Source organism: Telopea speciosissima, chromosome 3, assembly GCF_018873765.1.
Source record: "Telopea speciosissima isolate NSW1024214 ecotype Mountain lineage chromosome 3, Tspe_v1, whole genome shotgun sequence".
Lineage (NCBI taxonomy): Eukaryota > Viridiplantae > Streptophyta > Magnoliopsida > Proteales > Proteaceae > Telopea > Telopea speciosissima.
In genome coordinates this window covers 9,414,444-9,437,358 of record NC_057918.1, presented here as the reverse complement: position 1 = coordinate 9,437,358, position 22,915 = coordinate 9,414,444, and the positions used below count along the sequence as shown (strand labels likewise).

At 38.7% G+C, this 22,915-nt stretch overlaps 2 protein-coding genes across 2 annotated transcripts; one reads left to right on the top strand and one right to left on the bottom strand.

Annotated features, from left to right (window-relative positions):
• Positions 1 to 693: 693 nt before the first annotated feature.
• Positions 694 to 2,911, bottom strand: LOC122655861 (protein EDS1-like). The gene is made up of 3 exons (XM_043850234.1): positions 2,531 to 2,911; positions 1,623 to 2,387; positions 694 to 1,554 (listed from the first exon to the last, which is right to left on the bottom strand). The coding sequence occupies exons 1-3, from the start codon at positions 2,885 to 2,887 to the stop codon at positions 769 to 771; spliced, it is 1,908 nt and encodes a 635-aa protein (XP_043706169.1). The 5' UTR covers positions 2,888 to 2,911; the 3' UTR covers positions 694 to 768.
• Positions 2,912 to 9,158: 6,247 nt separating this feature from the next.
• LOC122655868 (pyruvate dehydrogenase E1 component subunit alpha-1, mitochondrial) lies at positions 9,159 to 21,868 on the top strand. Its single transcript, XM_043850242.1, has 8 exons — positions 9,159 to 9,945; positions 10,068 to 10,147; positions 11,559 to 11,636; positions 19,224 to 19,319; positions 19,422 to 19,493; positions 19,745 to 19,798; positions 19,886 to 19,951; positions 21,622 to 21,868. The coding sequence occupies exons 1-8, from the start codon at positions 9,249 to 9,251 to the stop codon at positions 21,664 to 21,666; spliced, it is 1,188 nt and encodes a 395-aa protein (XP_043706177.1). The 5' UTR covers positions 9,159 to 9,248; the 3' UTR covers positions 21,667 to 21,868.
• Positions 21,869 to 22,915: the final 1,047 nt, after the last annotated feature.

Here is a 22,915-nt window from a genome sequence, read left to right as displayed (position 1 = left end):
ATGCAATTATAAAGAGGTATAGAGTCGCGTCCTAGATTAGGGTTTAGGAACCAAGGGAAATATACATGACTCCAATTTACTTGGTCAAAATAAAATGTCAAGATATGAGTCAAGTTGTGGACCAAGAAAGGTGTTAGGCATTGGATCCACCTGGTTAAAACGATATTCTTATTTACTTGGTCAAAATAAAATTTAAGACATGAAAGTAATGTGACTTAAGAATAAGAGTAGAACATGTTACAACAAATACGAAGAAACAAAACAGTGCAAAGATGACAGAGATTTAACGTAGTTCATACACCAAATGATGTGTTATGTCTACGAGTGAAGCTGAAGATGATTCACTATGTAATGGAAGAAAATACAACAGAGATCTTTCAAGAACACCCAAAACAAGGATCACATACTTGATGTGTTTGACCACAAAACAAGGATCAGCATACAATAAAAGTAAAATAAAAATGCACATACTTGATTGGCAATGAAGAGAAATTTTTGATATATAGTAAAATAGGAGTTTGCCAGAAGATATCTGGTTGCAGATTTTTTATTATACCAATAGAGATGCAGAAGAATTTTACAGTGAAGCAAAGGCTAACATTTTGTAGTCTCTCATACAAAGATCTAATACGCATAATAATAGACACAATCTTACATATATAAGGTATAGATAGATTGCATATAAGTGACAAAGACAGAAATAGAATGAGCACTCATTACATATGGAATACTGCTGAGAACTTTACTTCCAAAATTCGAATAGAGCTTTTATATCATTTCATAATCAAATGGAAATTCTTTTCCATGTCCTCCCATGAGTGTGGCGATTCGAGACTTTCTGCAGTGCTCCTCTGGGAGTTCCGACCACCACTTGACAAAGGTGGACTTCTCGAAGAACACATCTCTTAGTTGCCCATCCTGAACCCACTGTAACACATTTTCTTCAAGCTTTAGTACCCTGTCTTTCACCTTTTCAAAGGCAACATCACGATTCTCTTTCTGATTGCTTGAATGAATACGAATATGGAGGTCTTCCACCGCAGCCCAGAAACAAGATTCTAAGAAGTAACCTGCTGGCTTCCCTTTAGCATGTTCTAGCCATCTCTGTGTGTATCTATAACGCTTTGGTCTTGGCTGCCTACCCTCCTCTGGTTTCATATAAGGTCCAGTATCTTCATCCTTGAAGTGTCGATAGTAATTGGCTATGTCTAGAGGCTCCATGAGGCGCCTGAACCTGGTTCCCAACTCTACCCAATCCTCCCTGCATTCGAACTCATCAGGCAATTCATACCTTTTCAGCTTATCAATGATTTCATCCCACATCCCTGCTAGCTCCAGCCTTTTTACATTGGTATCGAAGTCCTCTGCTCCTTTCTGCACCTTGAAGGCATCGTAGTAACCAATCTTGTGCATCTCACCTCTGACCTTATATTCTTGAAGCTTCCTCAGGGCTACTTCAATCTTGTCCCGATTTTCATCTATCTTTTCTTGGTTTCTCTGTTTTTGCTTCTCCCACTCTTTAGCTGCAATGAGGCACAACATGGCTCTTGTGCTCTACAAAATATGGAACCACACTACATATGAGCATGGTATTAATGGTCCTGACAAAAAAAAAAACTCACCAGGCCGAGCTGTTTGATTGCCGTTTCAATTGATTTCATCTCACTGCTACTAGCACCTCCCGTGGATAGGGAAAGTTGCAGACAAAGATGATCTAGATCAACCACATCTTCCTTCCACAGGTTGTCTTTGAATTCGGTCTGGTATCCTAGATGGTCCGTGATGCTTTTACAAGCAACATCTGGAACTGTCTCCCCTTTGCCCAATTGAAGACTATAGAACAATAATTGGAGAATGGCATCTGGGTTCTTAAGGGTGATCATTTTTCCTTCTCCGGTACAGAACACGTAGGTTCCGAAAGGTCTATAAGGGCTGAGCTCAACGAAGCTAGTAACTGTTTGCAGTAACGAGTTGGTGCACCCCATGAATGAGCAAGCTGTGTGGCTTGCAACAGACAATGAATTTCTCATTACATCACAGAAGAAAGACGATGCTTCCTGAGATCTTGCCTTGGATTCCAGCTTGCTTCGGTCGAAACAAGGAAGAATGGTCTGCATTTCTCCTTTAATGGAGGAAAGAGGGGCGAGTAAGACCCGTGGAATGATGTCATATCTCATGACGAAATGAACAAAGTGCTGTGCCCAGTTTTCTCGCCGCATAGCATGGCCAAAGATCTGATTGCCAACGAGGGGAGACCCAAATGTCACGCATAAAGCAGGAATGCGATTCTGTTGCAGAAACAAAATGGCGGCCAAGATGGCGATGGGACCTCCAGATGAATATCCTGTAAATACTACTTTCCTCCTTTCTCTCACAGCTCGACCCAGCTGAAAATTCAGGTCAGAACCATTAAGAATTTGATTACTTATGGATTAAGCAAGCCAATTAACCAGACAATTCAAAAGCACAAAGCAGGTAATAAGAAGATTTAAAAAAAATAATAAAAATGAAAGAACAGAGTGAACTTTACCTCGTCACTGAGTCTCGAGTCTTTTAAAAGATGTTCCAGTGGTGGCGCGTCGCTTAGTCGAAATTCTTGTTTTAGAGCTTCTGGTTTTAAAAGATTCTGGAATTGCTGTAAGAATTTGCCATTAACAAGGGCAATTTCATCGTTTCCAATACTTTTCAGACAAGGGAAGAGCTTTTTCAGACCAACGGATGTCTCTCCAAAAGGTTTGCCAGAGAACCAGTCTTCGACAGTAGTACCCGACCCATGGAAGGCGATGATAGTGTAATCCGAGTACTTCTCGGATTGGTAAGGTCGATCATGCTTGGATTGAGCTGCCATGGCTAGCGATAAGGCTTTCTTAACTAGATCACCTTCCATCCCCACTGACTCACCGAGGTTTCTTCACGCAGAAATCTTTTTTCTCTCTCTCAACGTTCGTGAGAGAGCATTGAACGAATACTCTTATTATATACAGAGATTGAACGCGTATTCGGATTTAACACCTCGCGCCTTCCCGCAAGTTTCATTGCAAGTGTTCTGAAAGTGTCCAGTAGTAGTAGAGGAGGTAATTATTATCACTGTCCTACACTTAACCTATATTTACTAAAATTATCATACTTTACACTTCTTTTATGAAACTATCCCGTTTTTAAACTTTTACATCTCATTCTACCCTCATATTTTTAAATACCCATATTGCTCTTTCTTTTCACCTAGTAACCTGCTAATCTATTTAACCTACCATTCTTTTTCTATTTTTTATTATTTTTGTTATTAAAATAACAAAAAACAAAGCACCCACCGATTTCTTCTCTCTCCTATTTTTTACTTCATTCGTTTTTTTTTTTTTTAAATTTTTTATTCAACATTTCATCTTCATCGTTCTTCTTCGAACAGATCATAGTTCTAAGTATTGGTATCGTATCGCCCAAATCGGTTTTGCTAGTCACCGATACCGATATCGTACTGATATCATATCGGTAACACGATACGAACAAGGATGAAATGTTGAATATAAATTTAATTTAATAGAAAATTGAAGGAAAAAAAAAACGAATGAAATAAAAAAGGGGAGAGAGAAGAAACAAGTGAGTGTTTTTATTTTTTACTATTTTAATCACAAAAATAATAAAAAATAGAAGAAGAATGATAGGTTAAATAGATTAGTAGGTGCAAAGGAAGGGTAATCTGGGTATTTAAAAATATGAGGGTAGAAGGAGATGCAAAACTTAAAAGCAGGGTAGTTTCAAAAAAAAAGTTTAATATAGGGTACTTTTAATAAATATAGGCTAAATATAGAGTAGTGATAGTAATTATCCCCTTAGAAAAGAGAAAAAAGGTTTCCATTGACTCTAGGTAAACGCTTGCCCATGATGTGCTCTAGTTCTGGATCTATATTCTACATGAGCTCACTTAATGGGAATCAAATTGGACCCGGTTTGAGATATCAGTGTTGGTATCAGTATCAGTATCGGATCATCGGATTCATCGATATTGCATGGTTTTGAAGGTAACGGATACCAATACCATGTGGATACTCGATATTGTATCATTGAAATGATAAATTTGTCGATATGACCGAACCATGTCAATACTGTGACTGATACGATACCGGATCGGATAACGTGCACTAAAAGTCTAAAACCATGGACCCACTTCGTGACTTTTAAGGTATATCCTTTTTGTCGCAAAAGTATCACCTGTGCCTAACATGAGCAGAGAATGCTAGGCATCTTCTAATAATGATGTAGTGTCATAAATGTCCTTAGATGCCTATTCCATTCATGTGATACGTCGTAGACATTCCAATGACGCAGGGTCACTGTGAGTTGTGACGTATGCTGTCTCTTGGGTCTGCTGACTTTAATGGTGCCAACATCCGATGTCAATCGTGGGCTAGAACTAGGCTGGGCTCTTCTCCCTGCCCATTGTGGGTTTAGGATCCCATTTACCGTGGGTGGAGAACTTGGGTTGGGCCGCTGCATGGTCGCGTGCAGTTTGATACAACTTCCCTTGAAATGACTGCCCCGTCCTCTACAAAATGAAAAATCCCCGCTTGATCGATGCATTGAGCATCCCTTCATTGGCCCCTATACTAGTGCAGGAGCCACACTACTAGACAACGTTCTTCTTCCATTTATTATTATTATTTTTATTATAGGTAATTATCCATGTAACAATGTAAGGTAATGTTTTAGAAAAATCACAAGTTGTATGTTTCTTTTAATCTAAGCTATCTGTTCTCACTCATAATTGGAAGAGTGCACAGTAATGTCATGAGTATTAGTACACATGTATGGACATACAAAGATTTTAATCCTTTCCAATTCCAATACCGTTGGATGCGGCAGCTGCCAGGTGTCAACATCTCCACCTAACATTGTCGCACTACCACACTTTAGGGAATTGGAGAGGATTATTTTCTAGACATACACCGGATGTGTGTTAGTACAAAAGGAGGTATTTGATTAAATTAGACTCCAAAATTTGACTCTGGTTAATCTTGACCATGTTCTATCTATCCAATGGTAAAAAATAGACATTTCATTTGTTTAGGTGGCAAATAAATGCCTTGCAATATTTAGAAAAATAATAGATCTTTGTAACAATAATAGTTTGCCTTTGCATGTTATATATGAAATGTAATAGTAATTTTTTTTTTGTTTTGCATAATAGAAATGAAACAAAATCTAGCACTACATGCAATCTTTAGCGTACTTTTTGATAAAAATGAAGTTATAAGAATTTCAAAAGGCTAATTTTTTTTTTTTTTTAATGTAAAATCACTTGTGAGTTTGTCATTGAAAATTTTGTGGAAAAGAAAAATGGTTGCATGAATAAGCTAAGGGTCCGTTTGATAACCTTACGTTTTTGGTGTTTCTATGTAATTTGTGTTCCCAACACATAAAACACCCAAAAAATCGTTTGATAAACCTGTTTTGTTTCATGTGTTTTTGATACCATAAATTTAAAATTTATGGTCATTTATGTAAAGTGTAACAAATTTGTAGAAACAAGTATTTTTTTTGTACCAATTGAAAAAGTGTTGCCCGATAAAAAAAGGAAAACACCCATCTCTTGAGGGTGTTACCGTTTGGGATTTAGACTCTTTACTTGAACCAGAGAAGTAGTGCGCAAAAATGATAGAAGACATGGGGCATGAGTTCCACTTTGAATGAGAGTCTATCTATCCGCCTACGATGGAGGTTCGAACTTGCAACGATGGAGTTCCTTGAAACCAGGTATGTTTTCTTCTTCCTTTTTGTATTGAGTTTATTTACATTTTGATAGCTATCGGTGTCATTGCATTGCATTGGGGAAGAGTATTTTTTACTTTGTTAATAGGGATGGGAGTGTAGCGATGACCCAAGAATCCAATAACATGGTTACATCACCAAAGAAATAAATTTTTATACTCTACGGGTGTAGAAAAACTTAATCCTTAATTTTTGCCTCATCTTTTCTTTACCCCTACCATTTTTTTGTTCCGTGTTCCTTGCCGCTTAGTTTCTTCTACTCTTCAAGTAAATTGTCACAACTATACGTAAATTATGGAGAAAATTTTTCTTCACTGCGTGAAAAGAGTTCAGCCACCACTGGAGTCCTTAAGCATCTTTTTATTTACGAATAGTCGAACATAACCCCACACTATTGCACGATACATTCTCCCACCCATTTGATTGCCACAATCAAGGGATTCCTTTTCATTGTGGCTTAAGGAAAACTCAATCCATAAATTATTGTTATTATTGTCTTCTTTGTGATTAACATTAGTTTGATAATCATATCAAATGTTGAAGTAGGATGTTCTGTGAAAGACAATCAATTAAAAATAAGACGTCAATTTCACTAAATTAAAAAAAAAAAGGTAAGAATGTCAATTGGTTGGATTTTCTAATATGGGACAGCAATCGATTATTTGATTTTTTTGTGTGTGTGTTTTAAATTGTAAATCAAACATATCTTAGTCAACCCTAACATGTCCTTCCTCTGAAGTATGCAAGTTGGTTTTTCTTTGGTAACATTACGAGGTAGGTAGTGGGAAGTCACAAGGTAGGTTGTCAATTTAAACGAAACCAAAAACTGAAAATGATAGTTGAAAATCGAACCAAACCGAATCAAAACAAATTGTTTTGTTTTTGAAATTTTTTTTTAATTATGTAGAATCTTTTTTGGGTTTAATTTGATTTAAGTTCAAATTGAACCGAATTATCCATTTTCAAATAAATTTTTTTTTTAAAGGTTTGAGAAGATTTTGATGGGCAATGGTCATAACAAATAAGTGTTTTTTTTGTTATTGAAGATGTAAAAAGTTGGTCCAAACACATAAAATAGAGTTCAAACTGAATACAACGCGGGTCAAAACCGAATAAAGACCTGAATGAAAATTGAACCGAATTGAGTCGATTCGATTATGAGTTGAAAAATAAGTTCTTATTTAATTTCATTATGATTTTCGCATACTATATCGTATATTTTTTTTGTTATTTTTGGTGAAATAAAAATTTAACTATTACAACCTCTAGGGAGGAAAGTACAAGCAACACAGAAAATAACAAAGGAACAAGAAACAGGGTGGGTAGTGAATCTACATAGACAGTGTGGGGAAGTTGACTCCATGGTTAGCTAATGCATCAACTACACGATTGCCTTCACGAAGCATACGGGAGACGATTAAACTCTCAAAATGGGAAGCCATCATTACACAGTTAAGAATGCAATACCATATTAAAAGATAGGGCAATGTTCTCTGCCCACGAGCGCATGGTGGGGGTGGGGGTGGGGGGAAGGCTGGGCCCAAACACATGGGGAGGGACGGATGTGTCATTTCGGTCATTAAAGGAGATGGGCCGATCATTTTGCCATCCCCCAATGTGTTTGGATGTGTCTGTGCCCCCAATGCAGAGAACATTTTTCCTAAAAAAACAAAAAACAAAATTGAAACAAACAATGGACCATCCTCTTGGAGGGTTAATAAATGGGGAAAATTTACTCCATCAATAGGGGTTTCAACCACCATATTAGGTCTTATTATTACTCTCTTCGCTTATAGTATAGAATCGAAAATGCCCTTGGGGTTGCATTAGGGGTGAAATAGGGTCGGGTTTTTTAAAACCCTAGCCCAACCCTGAGTCTTCTTAGCTCAACCCAAGCCCAACCCGGCCCTAGGTCGGGCTGAGATATCTCAGCCCAAGCCCAACCCTGTCGAGCTCAGCCTAACCCAGCTCAACCCTGATTAACCCTGATTTTTGTTAGGGCCTAGTTGGCCCTAACTTGCCCCACTTTTTTTGCATTTACGTTTTCTTATACATTAAAATGAGACACATGTGATTGTGTATTGGTTTGTTTCATACTCAATTGACTATTAAACTTTTCTTTGGATTAAAAAGCTTAGAATAAATTGTAAAGCATAACCTAACATAGGGTCGGGCCGGGTTAGGCTTAGCCCAAGGTTTCAACCCTGGCCTATTCCTGACCCTGACCCAAAGTCTGAAAATTTCAACTATAACCCCTTTTAGGATTGAAAAATCCAGCACATGCCCTATTGGGGCTTAGGGCAGGCTTGGACCAACAGGGCCAAACTTACACCCCTAGGTTCCATCCAAGCACCCTCAAAGAAGTACAGAAGGAAGGTAAGAGAAAGAAAAAAAAAAAAAGACTCACCCCGACTCACCGGGTTTTGCAAAGGGTGAGTCAAATAAAAAAATCTGTTTTCAGCTACAATATACGGACAAGGAAATCAATAAGAAAATTCAAGACTTTTTTGGTTTTCGTTTTCTTATTGAGTTGCATCTGTCTGGTTCGGTCTTTTATGAGATTAGATCGGTGCATTTGTTTGGACCAGTTTGGTTTTGATTTCCACGAATTCCATTCAGTTCAGCTAGTTGATCCGCATGGTTTGGGTTGAAATTGGACACTCTTGGTCCAAAATGGCCAAATGGAGCACACTCATGCACTCACGCGCCGCTCAAATAGACATTTCGTGTAAGAAGAAGTTGAGGTCAACTGAACCGTTTCATTTGTTTATCAGAAAAAAAGGCATGTGGTTTCTGCGCCTAGATATACAGTACCGCACCATGGTTCGTGATTTGGGTATCGGCTGGACGGATCTGGATTGGATTGGTCGATATGAATCGGGATCACCCAAACTCGGGCAAATATGATATTTTTGTCTTAGTTTTTTTAATCATTTTTATCCTATCCGTATAGTTGGATTGGATCGGTATCAAGATCCATCTCAATCGATACCGATCCAATCCGATCGGACCAAAATAGGCCACATAGAACCACGTAAAATTACCGCTCAACCTCTAGTGTACTATATTGTCCGTCCCGCGCTGGTATAGGCATTACACGACCGGGTAGCGTTTGGTCAACCATTTCAATTGCGTCAAAATTGGACACTTGTCTTAGAATGCAGGAATCCGGATGGGACCCACTGTCAATCTCTCCAGTTTAAGAGAGTTTATGAATGAAGGTACTTACGAGCCACGTGTTGCATTTTAACAGTAAATGCTGATCATTTGGTCCTTAAACCGGCTAGGTTACTATGCGGTGCTGCAAAAGAAAAAAATTCCTTTGCAATTTTCTTTATTACTTTTTATTTATTTATTTGGGTGTCGCCTTCTCTTCGGAAGTTCAGAGTTTGTCCATTTTAATTAGAGAGATCTCCATTCTCCAACCCCCATCGCCAGTCTGCTCCGCTCCAGAAATCAGAGAGTGGAAGAGAAGATCGAAGATGGCTCTGAATCGTGCAGCCTGTTCTAATCTCCTCAGACCTCTTCCCTACTCCATCTCATCTATCTCAGCCCTCCGCCGTCCTTTCTCCTCAGCCACCGATGACCAGGTCCTTTCCATCGAGACTAGCATCCCCTACACAGCTCACAAGATCGATCCTCCTTCTCGCACTGTCGAAACTACACCTAAAGAGCTCATGGGATTTTTCAGTGACATGGCCCTAATGCGCCGTATGGAAATTGCTGCCGATTCTCTTTACAAGTCCAAGCTCATCCGTGGGTTCTGTCATCTCTACGATGGTCAAGAAGCCGTCGCCGTCGGGATGGAAGTTGCCATCACCAAGAAGGATGCTATCATTACTGCTTACCGTGATCACTGTATTTTCCTCTCCCGTGGCGGCTCCCTACACGAGGTCTTCTCTGAATTGATGGGTCGTACAGCTGGTTGCTCTAAAGGGAAGGGTGGATCGATGCATTTTTACAAGAAAGACAAAGGGTTCTTTGGTGGGCACGGAATTGTTGGTGCTCAGGTTCCTCTCGGCTGTGGTCTAGCGTTTGCGCAAAAGTACCTTAAGGAGGAAACCGTCACGTTCGCTTTATACGGTGACGGTGCTGCTAATCAAGGGCAGCTGTTTGAAGCGCTCAATATATCGGCGCTTTGGGATCTGCCTGCCATTTTAGTCTGTGAGAATAATCATTGTAAGTCCAAAATGATTTGAGAATGGATTGAATTGTGTTTATGCATAATTTCTTATTTTTCTCGTTTGTTTTTATGTTGTTAGATTTCCTCTGATTTGATTTTCTGATTCTGTACTCTGTAGATGGGATGGGTACGGCAGAATGGAGAGCTGCCAAAAGTCCTGCTTATTTCAAGCGTGGGGATTATGTTCCTGGTTTAAAGGTAAATTTGACTCCCCCTTTTCTTGAGCAGTCGATTGAATTGCTCTATTTATTTATTTTTATGTTCTCATGACTGTCCCCTTTTTAATTTTCTGGCTCTCACATGGATATCATTTTTGGAATTGAATCTGTTTAAGTTCCCCCTTTTTTTTTTTCCCCCAGTTTGTGAAGGGGGTGGGGTAGAATGTCGCTGTAATTTACTGCTATGCATTGTTCAAAGTTTGGCTTAACAATATTGTTACTGGTTCTAGTTGCCAACTTAAAGATTTTTTATGTTTAATTGCTGTAGGTTGTCTAATTTGTTTGTTATACTTTTCTTTCTAAAATCATTCCTTTTTCTATTTCGTGATCAGTAATGAAATATTACCATGAGAAGCTGGTTAAGGTATCTTTTGGTCAAAATGTAGTATAATGTTTATATTTGATTTCCTTCCTGGATGTATTTATATTTTGACGATTTAGCCACAAATATGCTTCTTCATCAGTGTTTTATTTCTTGTGTTTGTTCTACATCATTCCCTAGTTATTTTTGGGTTTAGTGGGTATCTAGGTTTCCATCAGGTTGCAGTCATATGATTCTTAGGGTTTCTAATATTAGAGTAAAAGACCCCTGGTTTTCTCATGTATGTCCTTATGTATACTGTGAATCAGAGATTGCTACATTCGTAAGTTGCCTGGTATCCAGAACCAATCAACTTACTGACTCTATCTACTACTACTTCCCTTACCTTCCTAGCGTTTTATATTTGTCATTGCCAATGAATGTGAACCTGTACTGACAGTTGCTCAGTGGTTAATGTTAGCTGATTGCGCTAATGGGTAGCGTACATATATGTGTGGTTAAAGTGAAGTAAGGGGGTGGTGGAGATAGAATAGTGGCAATGAGGAAAAAAGTTTAGCAGATATGAAAGGGATAGGTGGCCTATGTTAACAGTTACTAAAAACATTTTTATGCATGCTCTTTGGGAAAAAAGAAGTGAATGCTGGCCTAGGGTAGAGGCCCTTCACTGATCAGAACTAAGAGTGGAACTCTGGTCTTTGTATTTAATATATGTTGGAAAGGGATTTCTGTATCTATAAAAAAAATGAATAGTGCAAAGCAAATGAATGTACGCATCGATGACCTGCATATATGTGAACTACAGTTCTTATCTTTTTGTATGCAGGTGGATCAATCGTCTATACGTTTGTTGGCTCTTTCTTAGAAATCATCTTCTTAACATTCTTGGTAGCCATTTGATCGTAGCATTGTATATTTTTAGATTTTATGATTTTATAGTCTTTTGGTTATGGTTGGTTGCTTTGAAATGATGTAGTCATCCATGATTAAGAATTCCTAAATTTATCAGTTATTATTTTTATGTTATTTCTTGTTTGCCATAACTTCTCAAGCATTTTATATCACTTAACAGGTTGATGGTATGGATGTTCTTGCTGTCAAGCAGGCTTGCAAATTTGCTAAGGAGTATGCTCTTAAAAATGGGCCTCTTGTGAGTACATTTTTTAGGATCTTGTGCTGAAATGATTTTATTCCTTAAAATTGCTTTGTGGAAACCCTCCATCTGGTTACCTCAATATTGAATATTCATTTGAGTGTTATTTTTTCTTCAGTTATTTGAACATGATATTGCCCAGAGATAGTTTAGTCAGAGGAAGGTGTTAGTGTATATTTTTTTCTTATTTACTTTCTCATTGATATTTTGTCCAGTTACATTTAAAATGTGGTGGGCCAAATCTATACTGCTAAGAAGTATTCAAACTAACGATCCATTTGGTTCATGTAAGATATTGGAAATATTTTTCATGAAATTAGTTTGTAGTAACAGCTAGATGCATTTTATTATTATTATCTTCCTGGAAACTTTGAAATTAGTTGTTTAAATAGGATCCAATATAGTATTTAATGTATTTTATTAAGTTGATTGAATTTATCCAAGTGTTATTTATTGGTGATTTAACAGAAGATTTTTAATTGTTTTACGTAGAGACTAACAGAGTGCAAAAGGCATACCTTGAATCTGTCCTAGTTGAAATCATTGATAGACATTTTACTAATCATTGAAACTATGAAAGTATTGCACTTGGAGGAATGATTGTTCATGTTGTGGAACTGAAATGCAACACAGTTGGCTGTTACTGGTCAAAGATATTAATCCTTATAAGGCTGTTCTAAGAGACCTTGGTTATGGTTTACCATGTTATAAAGTCAGATGGGATTCTCACAGTATGCTACTTTTTCTCTTATTCATGCTAGTTGCTCTTTGCAATTGGTAGATCATGCTAAATTTACATTTATGATCAAGTAAATTTGGCGATTTTTGCATTTTAGGTTAATGAGCAAACATTACCTAGGATACTCTTGAATCGTGATACTTTTATAAAGTGAAAAAAGGAAAAGGTGAAACATGATTAATAAAAGACATGTGGTTTCACATGTTCCTGCATGGTGGTTGGTGGTGCCGTCAACAATGGGCTATAATAATATATATGTCAAGCATATTCCTTCTAATTTTGGGTTCCCCGTGCTTCTTTGTTTACTTCTTGGGCTGAGGAAAGGGTCCATATTCACATCAGTCGGGACCATCATTAGGGAGTGATCACAAGTATTTGGTCAAGTGCATGATGTAAGAACAGGCAAAGATTGTGTTGCTCATGTATTATACTTGCTTAGGATGCAGCTCATGCTGGTTTTTGGTTGTGTGAATAGGGGAGGAGGTATAGTGATTGTGGAACCCAATAAAAAGGCATGCTATCATACTGGGTGATGTCCTGGTATTGTGGTTGTACAATCATGGCAGCAGGCTTGGTGAATGGGGCTATAACACAAGTAAGGGTGAAAACTGAAATGTTTTAGTAATAGAGGCTGGCTTACCTGGAAGAATAGGTTGATCAGGTTTGGAGGCTACTACGACAGTCTTATTTTTCTGTTAATTTTATTTTGGGAGTCATTATGTATTTTAACATAGAGAGTGGAGCTGAGGGAGATTGATCTTGGTTTAGTGTGTTGAAGGATTTTGTTTGTATATATAAAAAAAAGCTGCTGCATTGTAGTGCTGGTATCATAATCAGTTTAGAGTTGGCTGTTATGAGTGTACGTCAGTCGATTTGATAGGTTGGTGAGGTCATACCTTCTAATAGACTGTAATCTCAGTTATTTAAGTCATGCTAGGAATCCAAGGTTGGATGTTCTAGTGAATGTGGGATATTGTACTTGTTTTTCATTCTTGTTTTTGCAGCTATATTGCTCCCACCATACAGATTCATGATGGAATGTTTATTCTGAGAGGTCCATAGTTATTTCTATGGAAGCCTGGTAGGGTGAAATTAGATTTCTCTTGAACCATGGGCTTCTCCGTTAGCATCTTGGGATAGAATTCCAGAGTTGAGAGGTGACTTTTGACACTCTGGGTTTCCTTCTGGAGGAAACTCTAGGTAGATGAAATTTGTGACTGGCGGTAAAATTTGGGAAGAAGTTATCCGTGTTATTGTGTTGATATACATTGTTGTGCCCCTATGCATTGTGCCTCCTTCATGCCACTTGATGGTGTCACGTGCAGAGCCCCACGTGTGCGTGTGTGTGCTTGCATGTGTGTGTGTGTGGGGGGGGGGGTGTTGTGTGTTGATATATATTGTTGTGGCCCTTATTTAAAAGCTCGAGCGTTTGGGATAAGCGGTTGTAACAATCTGTATCAAAGAAAAAGTAGTCTTCACTCTGAGTCCCTTTGATAAGTCTAATTTACCTTAAGTTACATTTCTTCCACCACACAAACACACACACAGTTTAACGTCACTAATCTGTCTGTATGGTTTCTCTCCGTTGTTAAAGGGGCTCCTGGATTTTCCTTGGAAACTCAGGGCCATCTGGAATCAGAGGAATAATTTGGTTGTTCGATAGGATTGGATGGTGTGTATTGAGGACCAGTTGGTAAAGATGTTTAATTGAGCGGACTGTTAGCCTTGAAGGTGGAACTGGGGTTTATTCTTGTTGATGATACATCAGGTTGTTATGGAAGGAGATGCAGCTAATATTATTTTGCAGATGAAGAATAGGTTGATCTGCACATTTTATTAGTCTGTTTGTCTTATCTTGCTTCCTGATTGAACTGCTCATTCTATTGGAAGCTGAGAAATGCCAATGAGAGTGGATAATCTAGCAAAACAGTGGGTGTTCATTGAATCTGTTTTGGGGCAGTCTGCCCCTATGATGAAATTGTTGTTTACTTTTCTTTCTTCTTTAATATTTGGATGATGTCTTTTTTTTTTTGGTTGGGGAGGGGTGGGGGGTGGAGAGAGCAATGGGCCATCTCTGTCTTATGAGCATTCCACTACTGCACTCTTGATTAGCTAATATATTTGTTATTTATTTGAATTAAAAAAAGAAGGTTGCACTGGGATGGGATGTGGTGCACAAAATTTTTGACATTTTGTACTGTGCCTACTGCAGAAGTGGATGTAGTTGAAACTATTTTCTAGCATTCCTGTGATGTTTGAGATGGAAAGGGTTTATTTTAATCGTGTCGTACACATATGCACTGGTTTGGAGCCAATTGTGTGCCTAGTCCATAGTTGTCAAGGCGTCCCGGCGCCTTGGATGCCTTGGTCGCCTAGTTGGTGTCGGTTTGATTTTGGACCCTCTCTCCAACGCCTTGGGTTGCCTACATGCTGTGACATCTATGGTGCCTACCCTATTCCAAAATGTTAAATTTCATTTTAAATGATCATCTTTCAGCTCTCTCCAAAAATGAAGTTTCTATATTTCAAAAGGTTTGGTGAAATTTCTGGTAAGTAAAAGCATAGTTGTCAAGGCAGCGCTATAGCGGTGCTCGAGGACCTAGGTGACCGGCCGCCTAGGTGTGTCCCAAAATCCATCAGAAAAATGGGGAGAAAAAGAGAAAATTGGGGGGAAAATGGAAAAAAGAGGAGAAGCAGCAGTAGAAGCTGCCACTGCTACAACCTGTCCCACTGCAAACATCGCTGTGATGACTGACTACTGCTTATCTGTCTTCTGAAGAGGAAGAAGAGCACAGTAATCAAAATGGGTTTTTGATTTTATACATTACTCCCCTTCTATTCATAAATAAAAGAAGTGGGATTTCAATTTTACATGTAATCCCCCTCCCAAAAAAATTTACTATCTTAAAAGATCAAAGTTCTATAATATACATCTAAACCCCTCTCTTTTTATATGTACGCTTTGATCACCTAGGACTGTCACTAGGTTATCAAATTGTACATATACAAAAGGGATGTTGGACAGTTAAGAATTGTCATATAAATAAACTGTGTAGTGGAGATGAGGATGTTGAGATGGATGTGAGGGAAAACTAGGAAGGATAAAGTAAGGAATGACCATATTAGAGCTGGGTTGGGAGTAGCTTCGATTCATGATAAGCTTAGAGAGAGTCGTTTGAGGTGGAATGGCCATGTTCAATGGAGGCCTTGGGATGCCCCACTACGGAGGAGTGATTTGATTTAGATTGACGGGACAAAAAGAGCGAGGGGCAGACCTAAAATAACCATAGAAGTGGTGAGGAAATACATGCTTAGCTTAGGCCTTGTATCATGTATGACTTCGAGTAGAGGTGATTGGAGAGCAAGGATCCATGTGGCTGACACCATTTAGTTGGGATAAGATTATGTTGTTGTTGATCACCTAGGTGCCAAAGTGTCAAGGCCCCTGCATCTGCGTGGGCTCACTTTGGCGCCATGACAACTGTGAGTAAAATTTTATCTATAAGTATCTGCATAAAATTCTAATTGTACGAAACTCCCCCCCCCCCTTTACTTTTTTTTATGAAAACCCCCTCCTCTTTCCTCTCCGTTTCCTTCTACCATTCTTCTCCGTCACACGGCTCCCATCCCCCTCCTCCTCCTCCGGCTCCAGCTCCCTCTTCCCTTCCTCCCTTCCCTCCTCCCTCTCTCTCTCTCTCTCTCTCTCTCTCTCTCTCTCTCTCCACATACGGCTCCTACCCTCCCGCCCCTCATCTTCCACACCCCTCCATGCCAGCATCCCCCATCACCTCCTGCCCTCCTGCTCCCTCTTTTCCCCTGCAATTTGAGTTTTGAAAATTTAACATAAGAATTACACAAAACACATAAATTCAGTCATCCATACAGCAAACAGACCCAAAACCTCTTCAATTACAATACGACAACTAAAAGAGATGATAAGAATAAAGATGAAAGCTAAGAGATGGGAGAATGATAATTTAACTGACTAACCTACGTAGTCGCCCATGAAGAGGCAACGGGCCACTTCATTGGTTGTACGTTCCATTCCTCGACGAGAATCACTCGAGCCTGCTCGCAGAAACTTCACCTCGGCCTCGGGCAAAGGCTTACATTCCATCAAATGCTTGATCTGCCAGTCAAGATCCGCGTGCGATGGCATCCTTTCTTTCCCCTCATGATCTGCAATGCAAATCGATCAGAAAAACCATGACACCCAAATCCAACCGGAAACGCGACCGTAGATCGAAATCTACCTACCGAGAGACTGCGGATCAATTCCATGGCATTGGCAGCAGCAATCGGCGATAGATTGATGTTAGGGTTAGGGTTGGGGATTGAGAGAACGGAGGACGAGAAAACCAGAGAAGAGAAAATTTTGGCTTCGATCCTCCTTCGTTCATTCCTCACGGCCAAGCATCATCTTTGATTTCTGGTTTTTGAGGTTCGCCTTTCGTCTAAAGAGAAAAAGAAAACCCTCTCTCTCTCTCGAGTAATTTTGAGTTTTGACATTTGGGAGGGTAGGACGATTGACAAGGAGGAGGAGAAGAAGCTTTAAAATTTCAAAACTGTAAGTTGCAGGGGAAAAGAGGGAGCAGGAGGGCAGGAGGTGATGGGGGATGCTGGCATGGAGGGTTGTGGAAGATGAGGGGGCGGGAGGGTAGGAGCCATATGTGGAAGAGAGAGAGAGAGAGAGAGAGAGAGGGAGGGAAGGGAAGAGGGAGTTGGAGCCGGAGGAGGAGGAGGGGGATGGGAGCCGGTGACGGAGAAGAATGGTAGAAGGAAACGGAGAGGAAAGAGAAGGGGGGGTTTTCATAAAAAAAAAATAAGGGGGGGGGGGAAGTTTCGTACATAGTTTACACGACCGTGTACAAAACCTTTCCCCATAGTATATTTCTAATTATACTTATATTAAGGTAAATCTAATGTTCACAAGGGCCTGTTGGTTTTTGTCACTATGTCAGTCATTCTTGCTTGCCGTAGTTTGAATCAAGGGTCTAACTCTCGGTTTTGAGGCCAGTTTCGGCCAGCCCTGAAACCGAGATATGCCAGGTTTCGCTCATATCTCGGTCAAAACCTGGTTCTTTCTCCAGGTCAATTCAAAACCTTGGTTTTGAGGCCCAGAAGTTAAATTTTGCCCTGATTTTTGTTGTGCTGCCTATTTTTGACATTTTGAACCCAAATGTATTAGTTTCGCATAAAGAACACTCAAAATGATAATTGTGGTTTTGACCCAAGTTTGATAATGTATATTGTTTTTGGAATCGGTATTGAACCAGAATAATCCCTTATTTATGCCAAATATCATTTAAGTAAATGTTTTTCATTTACATAAGATACTATTCATAAATAAGCAAATACCCCCATTTGAATCCAATAAAAATAGTTAGAAAACCAAATTCCAAAAGGATAAAAAGTCAACCCCCCAGTTCAAGAATAAAAACTGGATTTTCAGCGGTAGGTGAAATTTAACTTTCAAATACTAGAGTTTTTCCCAAATCTAAAAATCCCATAATTTTTGTCATGATAGAACATCACTAAAAACCAAAAAGTGGCAAAATAATCATTTGTTTTGATTTCTAAAAATATTTTTTCATTTAGAGTTGATTTTAACCGCATTCACGCAAACCAAATGAGGTTTGACTGGATTATAATCCTTCAATATAATTCAGATTTAAGAAATCTTCGATTTGATTCAGCATCTCCTATTGCTTGAAAGTAGAGTAATTCTTTTGTTCTTAGTTTGCTAGTAACCTTATCTGAAACTTTGATTCTTTTAAATTGCATTTTAGAACAACTTGATTGGTCTCCCTTTGATTGGGGAGGGCGGTTTGGTTTATTTTTTTCTAGCAACTAATCCCTCACATACGTGTAAAATTGTATTAGCATCCTGATATAGATATATTGAAATATTATAAAGAGTGAGAAGTAGCACAACGGCCCACTTATCTGCCATGTGGTTTCCTGAAACTCAAATTTGGCACACAGTAGGTCCCACACTTCTTTGTCTATCTATAAAATTTCAGCCCAATCCTAGTTTTACATGTGGAGAAGTCAAGGGTCAAAATTTAGATAAAAATAAAAGATTACAAAAAAATAGTTTAGGCTTTCACAATACGCAATGAATAACCAATACAAGTGGGCCATACGAAGGAGTTATACCATCAAATTTGGTACATGGCTAATCCATGGTGGACCTTACCCATCCATATGGCAGGAACTTTCTGAATCATGTGTGATGTGGCACAAATTGAGTGGGCTGTTGTGTCAGGCCTAGCACAACACCCGTTTCTGCCACCTTTTTTTCCTTTTAGGATTTAAAAATAAAATAAAATTTGAGAGTATTCTATCCAAAAAATTTTTAGACAGTATTATCTAGACTTTTTAGTTTCCTCAGAAATGCTTGATTAGCCCCTAATATTTTAGTCCCTTACGGAGGCCAAAATGCCTTGAAATCATCTAGCCGTATTGATTGCACTGTTGAAGAGGTGAAAGTTCCTGATAAGCATAGGTATGTGATTTGGTGATGGTGGGGTTGTGGGGAATACTCGAACTTGCTACCAGGAGGGCTGGATCAACTAGGTATCATCCATGTTCCCACATTTGCATCTTCTGAGCTTTCATATTTGTCTAGAATAACACGTGTTACTTACATACTAAAATTCACCTTGTTTCTTGTGCTTTTTTATTTAAGAAATTGTGAATATTTGATTTGTTAATACTTTATGTGATCTTTAAGAATCACCAAGAGTTCCTACCCGTAGTCATTATTTGCAGTTAATGGTTTGTTTTGGGATGTTATATGAACAAATTGGCCTGACACTATTGCCTTTTATGTTGGTGTTCAGATACTTGAAATGGATACTTACAGGTACCATGGACACTCCATGTCAGATCCGGGGAGCACCTACAGGACACGTGATGAGATTAGTGGTGTCAGGCAGGTTGGTAATCTATTGATACTTCAGTTTTCAATTTGAGAATTTGGCCAGTCCTTTGTTTTATAGATTCAGGTTTATACCTTTCTTGGTGGTTGTGATTTCCAGGAGCGTGATCCTATTGAAAGAGTAAGAAAGTTGATTTTATCCCATGAGATTGCCACAGAGAAAGAGTTAAAGGTATTTATCTCACTGAAGGTTTTCAAAACTGAATTTATGTGATTGAAGGAAGTTTCATGACTCCCCCTGCTCCTCTCCTATTCTCTCAATTGCCTATTGAGGGCTCACTTCGTTGTTTTCTGCATCTAGGTTGCAGCTGCCATCCTGTCATATATATCCCCCCCCCCCCACCCAAAAAAAAAAAAAAAAAAGAATCCTTAAAATTATATTGTGCTCCGAGTTGATGAAATGTGCAATGAATTGTTCTGCAGGATATTGAAAAGAACGTCAGAAAAGAGGTAGATGACACTATTGCAAAAGCCAAGGTGAGAAACACTAAATGTTGGATGCCATTTCTTAGTGGCTGAACTTTGAGTCCTCACTGTTCCTTACTCTAATCTTTGTGTTACCAGGAAAGTCCAATGCCTGATGCTTCTGAATTGTTCACTAATGTCTATGTTAAAGGTTTTGGAGTCGAGGTAATTTTAGTTTCCTCTAATTTATGCTTTCATTGCTTTGTCCATCTTTTTTGTTCTCTAGAAATGTACTTATTTCTGATCCTTTAGGCATACCTTCTTGTGCTCATTTCACTTTAAATGGAGGTCTTCTTTAAAGGTTTTCGTAAACTTGACTACGTTGTTCTTAAAACATACTGGAAATTGGACTGCACTGGAATTGTGGGTCACTGGTCTGATGGTATGACCATCTAGTTTAAACTTTCTGGAAATTACAGTCATGAAGGGAAAAAAAAATAGACAAGTGCTACTAAATGTGATTGCATGTACCAGGAAGGCATGTTGCTTGGTATATCTCTTATTTAAAGAACTTGACATGCTTTTAAACCATTCATTCTTCCCCCTTTTATCAAGGCTTGTTTTAAACCGGGAACTGTTTTAGTTGATTGGTGGTGTTACATGGTATCAATTGTCAGAATTTGGTGGTCTGTTGACTATTTAATTGTCTTTAACCAACATATGATAGTCCATTAACTTGGCCTATGGTTCAAGTTTGACATTTTTGCCCCACAGATATCCTTAATCCTTCCAACTGTGTTGAGCCATATAATAAAGTTTTTGTTGAGGGTTTAACAGGTCATGATAGTGCTTGGGATTGAGTCGATTGACACAAGCTTATCTGTGCTCAAACCCCACATGAGAGGGGAATGCTAATATGAAAACCAGTATGAGTCAGATTTATTAGGTCATGATGGAGATGACCCAGTCATGGCCTAAGGCATAGGCCCCTGCCTAAAACCACCTTTTGAATTCTTTGGAAATTGATAAATTAGAGTTTGGACTACACACAGGATTGAATGTGCTCTGAATTCTGGTAGAAATTCTGATCTGACATCATTAATTTGATGGTTTGTTAAGTATTTAAGACACCAATCATCTCATGGGTGTATCCTATCAGTTGGGAAATTGGAATTGGAAAAGGAGCCTAGGGACTGGTCATTTTCATATATACACCAACTGCCTTGCTGGAGGGCTTGGCAGTTCTACACATAACAAGGTTTTAGAGATTAGCTACTTACCTTTCTTACAGGAGTAGCACTCCTTGGTGGCTTGATATGAGCTATATGTGGCAGAATGGCGTGGCCAAGCTGACAGACCATCAACTAGATATAGAGGCCACTTTGGGTTGGTTACATCAAGGGCGGGCCTTGGCGCAACGGTAAAGGTTGCTCCATGTCGACCTAGTGGTCGTGGTTTCGAGTCGGGAAAGAGCCTGTTTGCAAAGCGGGGGAAGGCTGTGTACATTATGACCCTCCCCAGAGCCTGCAGTGGCAGGAGCCTTGTGCACTTGATATGGCTTTTTTTTGGGTGGGGTAGGTTACATGTTACATTTAATGTTCATGATCTTGATTTTAGGAACCATTGTATGTTAGATTTTTTTATGGAAGACATGGAAAAAGACTTAAAAATAAATAAAATAAAATAAATAACAAATTTATTGATGATAGATCTGAAAAGTACATAGAGGGACTTAATGATACAAGTGATAGAAACACAATCCTCACTGAAGGGAGCAACCCACAAACTTGTACAGACCAATTAACACTGGTTGCAACTTCACATAATAATGGATTCCTCAAAAAACATCCTAGGCCTCATCATTTCTGACGATTGACATGGATTGGTTATTGCAGGCATTTGGACCTGACCCCAAAGAAATGAGAGCAGTGCTCCCCTAAGTTGGAACTGAGATGGAAGATTTCAACTCCCAAGTCTGAAGAAATAATACATAGGCTGCTGTTGCCTTTCCTCGTAACCTGCCCTTTTTGCTGTATAGGAAAATTGATTCTTTTCGAACTGCTGTTGAGAACTAAAAGTTTCAGTCACGGCCTTGTTAAATTAGATCAGTCTTCTCCTGGGTGAAACATCTCATTAGATTCATGCCTTGAATGCCTCTTCAAATTTTTTTTTCTTGTGACATGTTGGGTTGGTTTATTTTTTGTACTATCTTGTTCAGTCCACTCTGCACAGACACGTGTGCAACTCTTTCATTATTAATGTGAGAATTTTGAAATGCCCGAGCATTAGTAGATCGGATGATTGTCTAATTATTTAAATTTGTGAGGACAGATGACTTCTAGAGAACCATTAATAAATAGTAGATGGTTTTTTGTTGTGAACCATGAAACCACTTTTACCAAATGATACATTTGAGTCTAAGAAGTAGAAACCAAACTCTTGTATGTAAGAATCTTTATCACCTCCCCAGGGTGGGGTCTACCGAATTTTTATCCTCTCAATTACACTGGGTGGTGGACCTCATATGGATCCCACCTCAGGCAATATGTTCGGGCAGGGTTAGGATTGTCATTTCTACCTCCTCTGTTAGATATATTTGACGTTAAGTATGGACAATGTAATTGAGAAGATAAAGATCCAGGGTCCACCACCCCCTATTAGAGGAAATGGGGAACTAGGCAGAGCAGAGAATTGGAGGAGATACATCTCTCGTAATTAACTTATGCTATTCTATTGAATTTACCGGTGAAGGTAAAATTTTTGAACGATTAAAATTTGATATAAGAAATCAACGGTTTAGATTGGAGAGGTCCGTTTTGGAATTTGGAGTGAGTTTAAGGGTAGCGCTGCTACCCTTTTATTCTTATATATTTTTTTTTTAGTAACAGAAAGTCGTACGTATACATATGATAGCAAAGAACAAAATAGCTGACGTTTCTCTAAAAGGAAGCTCCTTTTAATAAATCAAAAATCTATTTTGGTGTGCGGTGTGTTCTTTATATTAGTGTGGGAAACGGGGTTTCAAGGTAACAATGACAAGGATTTTTAACCAATGACAAGGATTTCAAAACTACTTATATATATAGAACACCACTTCCCCTGAATCTTCAGACTAGCCCAATTAGGTTCCTCAAAAAAAAAATAAAAAATTGCAGAACAGTCTTTTAAAATAAATTTATAGGGAACACA

Bases quoted from the DNA above. Each gene is read 5' to 3' on its own strand.
- LOC122655868 (XM_043850242.1), top strand. From the start codon at position 9,249: ATGGCTCTGAATCGTGCAGCCTGTTCTAATCTCCTCAGACCTCTTCCC. The intron at 11,637-19,223 runs GTGAGTACATTT...GTTGGTGTTCAG, and splicing joins CTCTTAAAAATGGGCCTCTT to ATACTTGAAATGGATACTTA. The intron at 19,494-19,744 runs GTATTTATCTCA...ATTGTTCTGCAG, and splicing joins CCACAGAGAAAGAGTTAAAG to GATATTGAAAAGAACGTCAG.
- LOC122655861 (XM_043850234.1), bottom strand. From the start codon at position 2,887: ATGGAAGGTGATCTAGTTAAGAAAGCCTTATCGCTAGCCATGGCAGCT. The intron at 2,388-2,530 runs GTAAAGTTCACT...CTGAATTTTCAG, and splicing joins ACTCGAGACTCAGTGACGAG to CTGGGTCGAGCTGTGAGAGA. The intron at 1,555-1,622 runs GTGAGTTTTTTT...CATATTTTGTAG, and splicing joins CAATCAAACAGCTCGGCCTG to AGCACAAGAGCCATGTTGTG.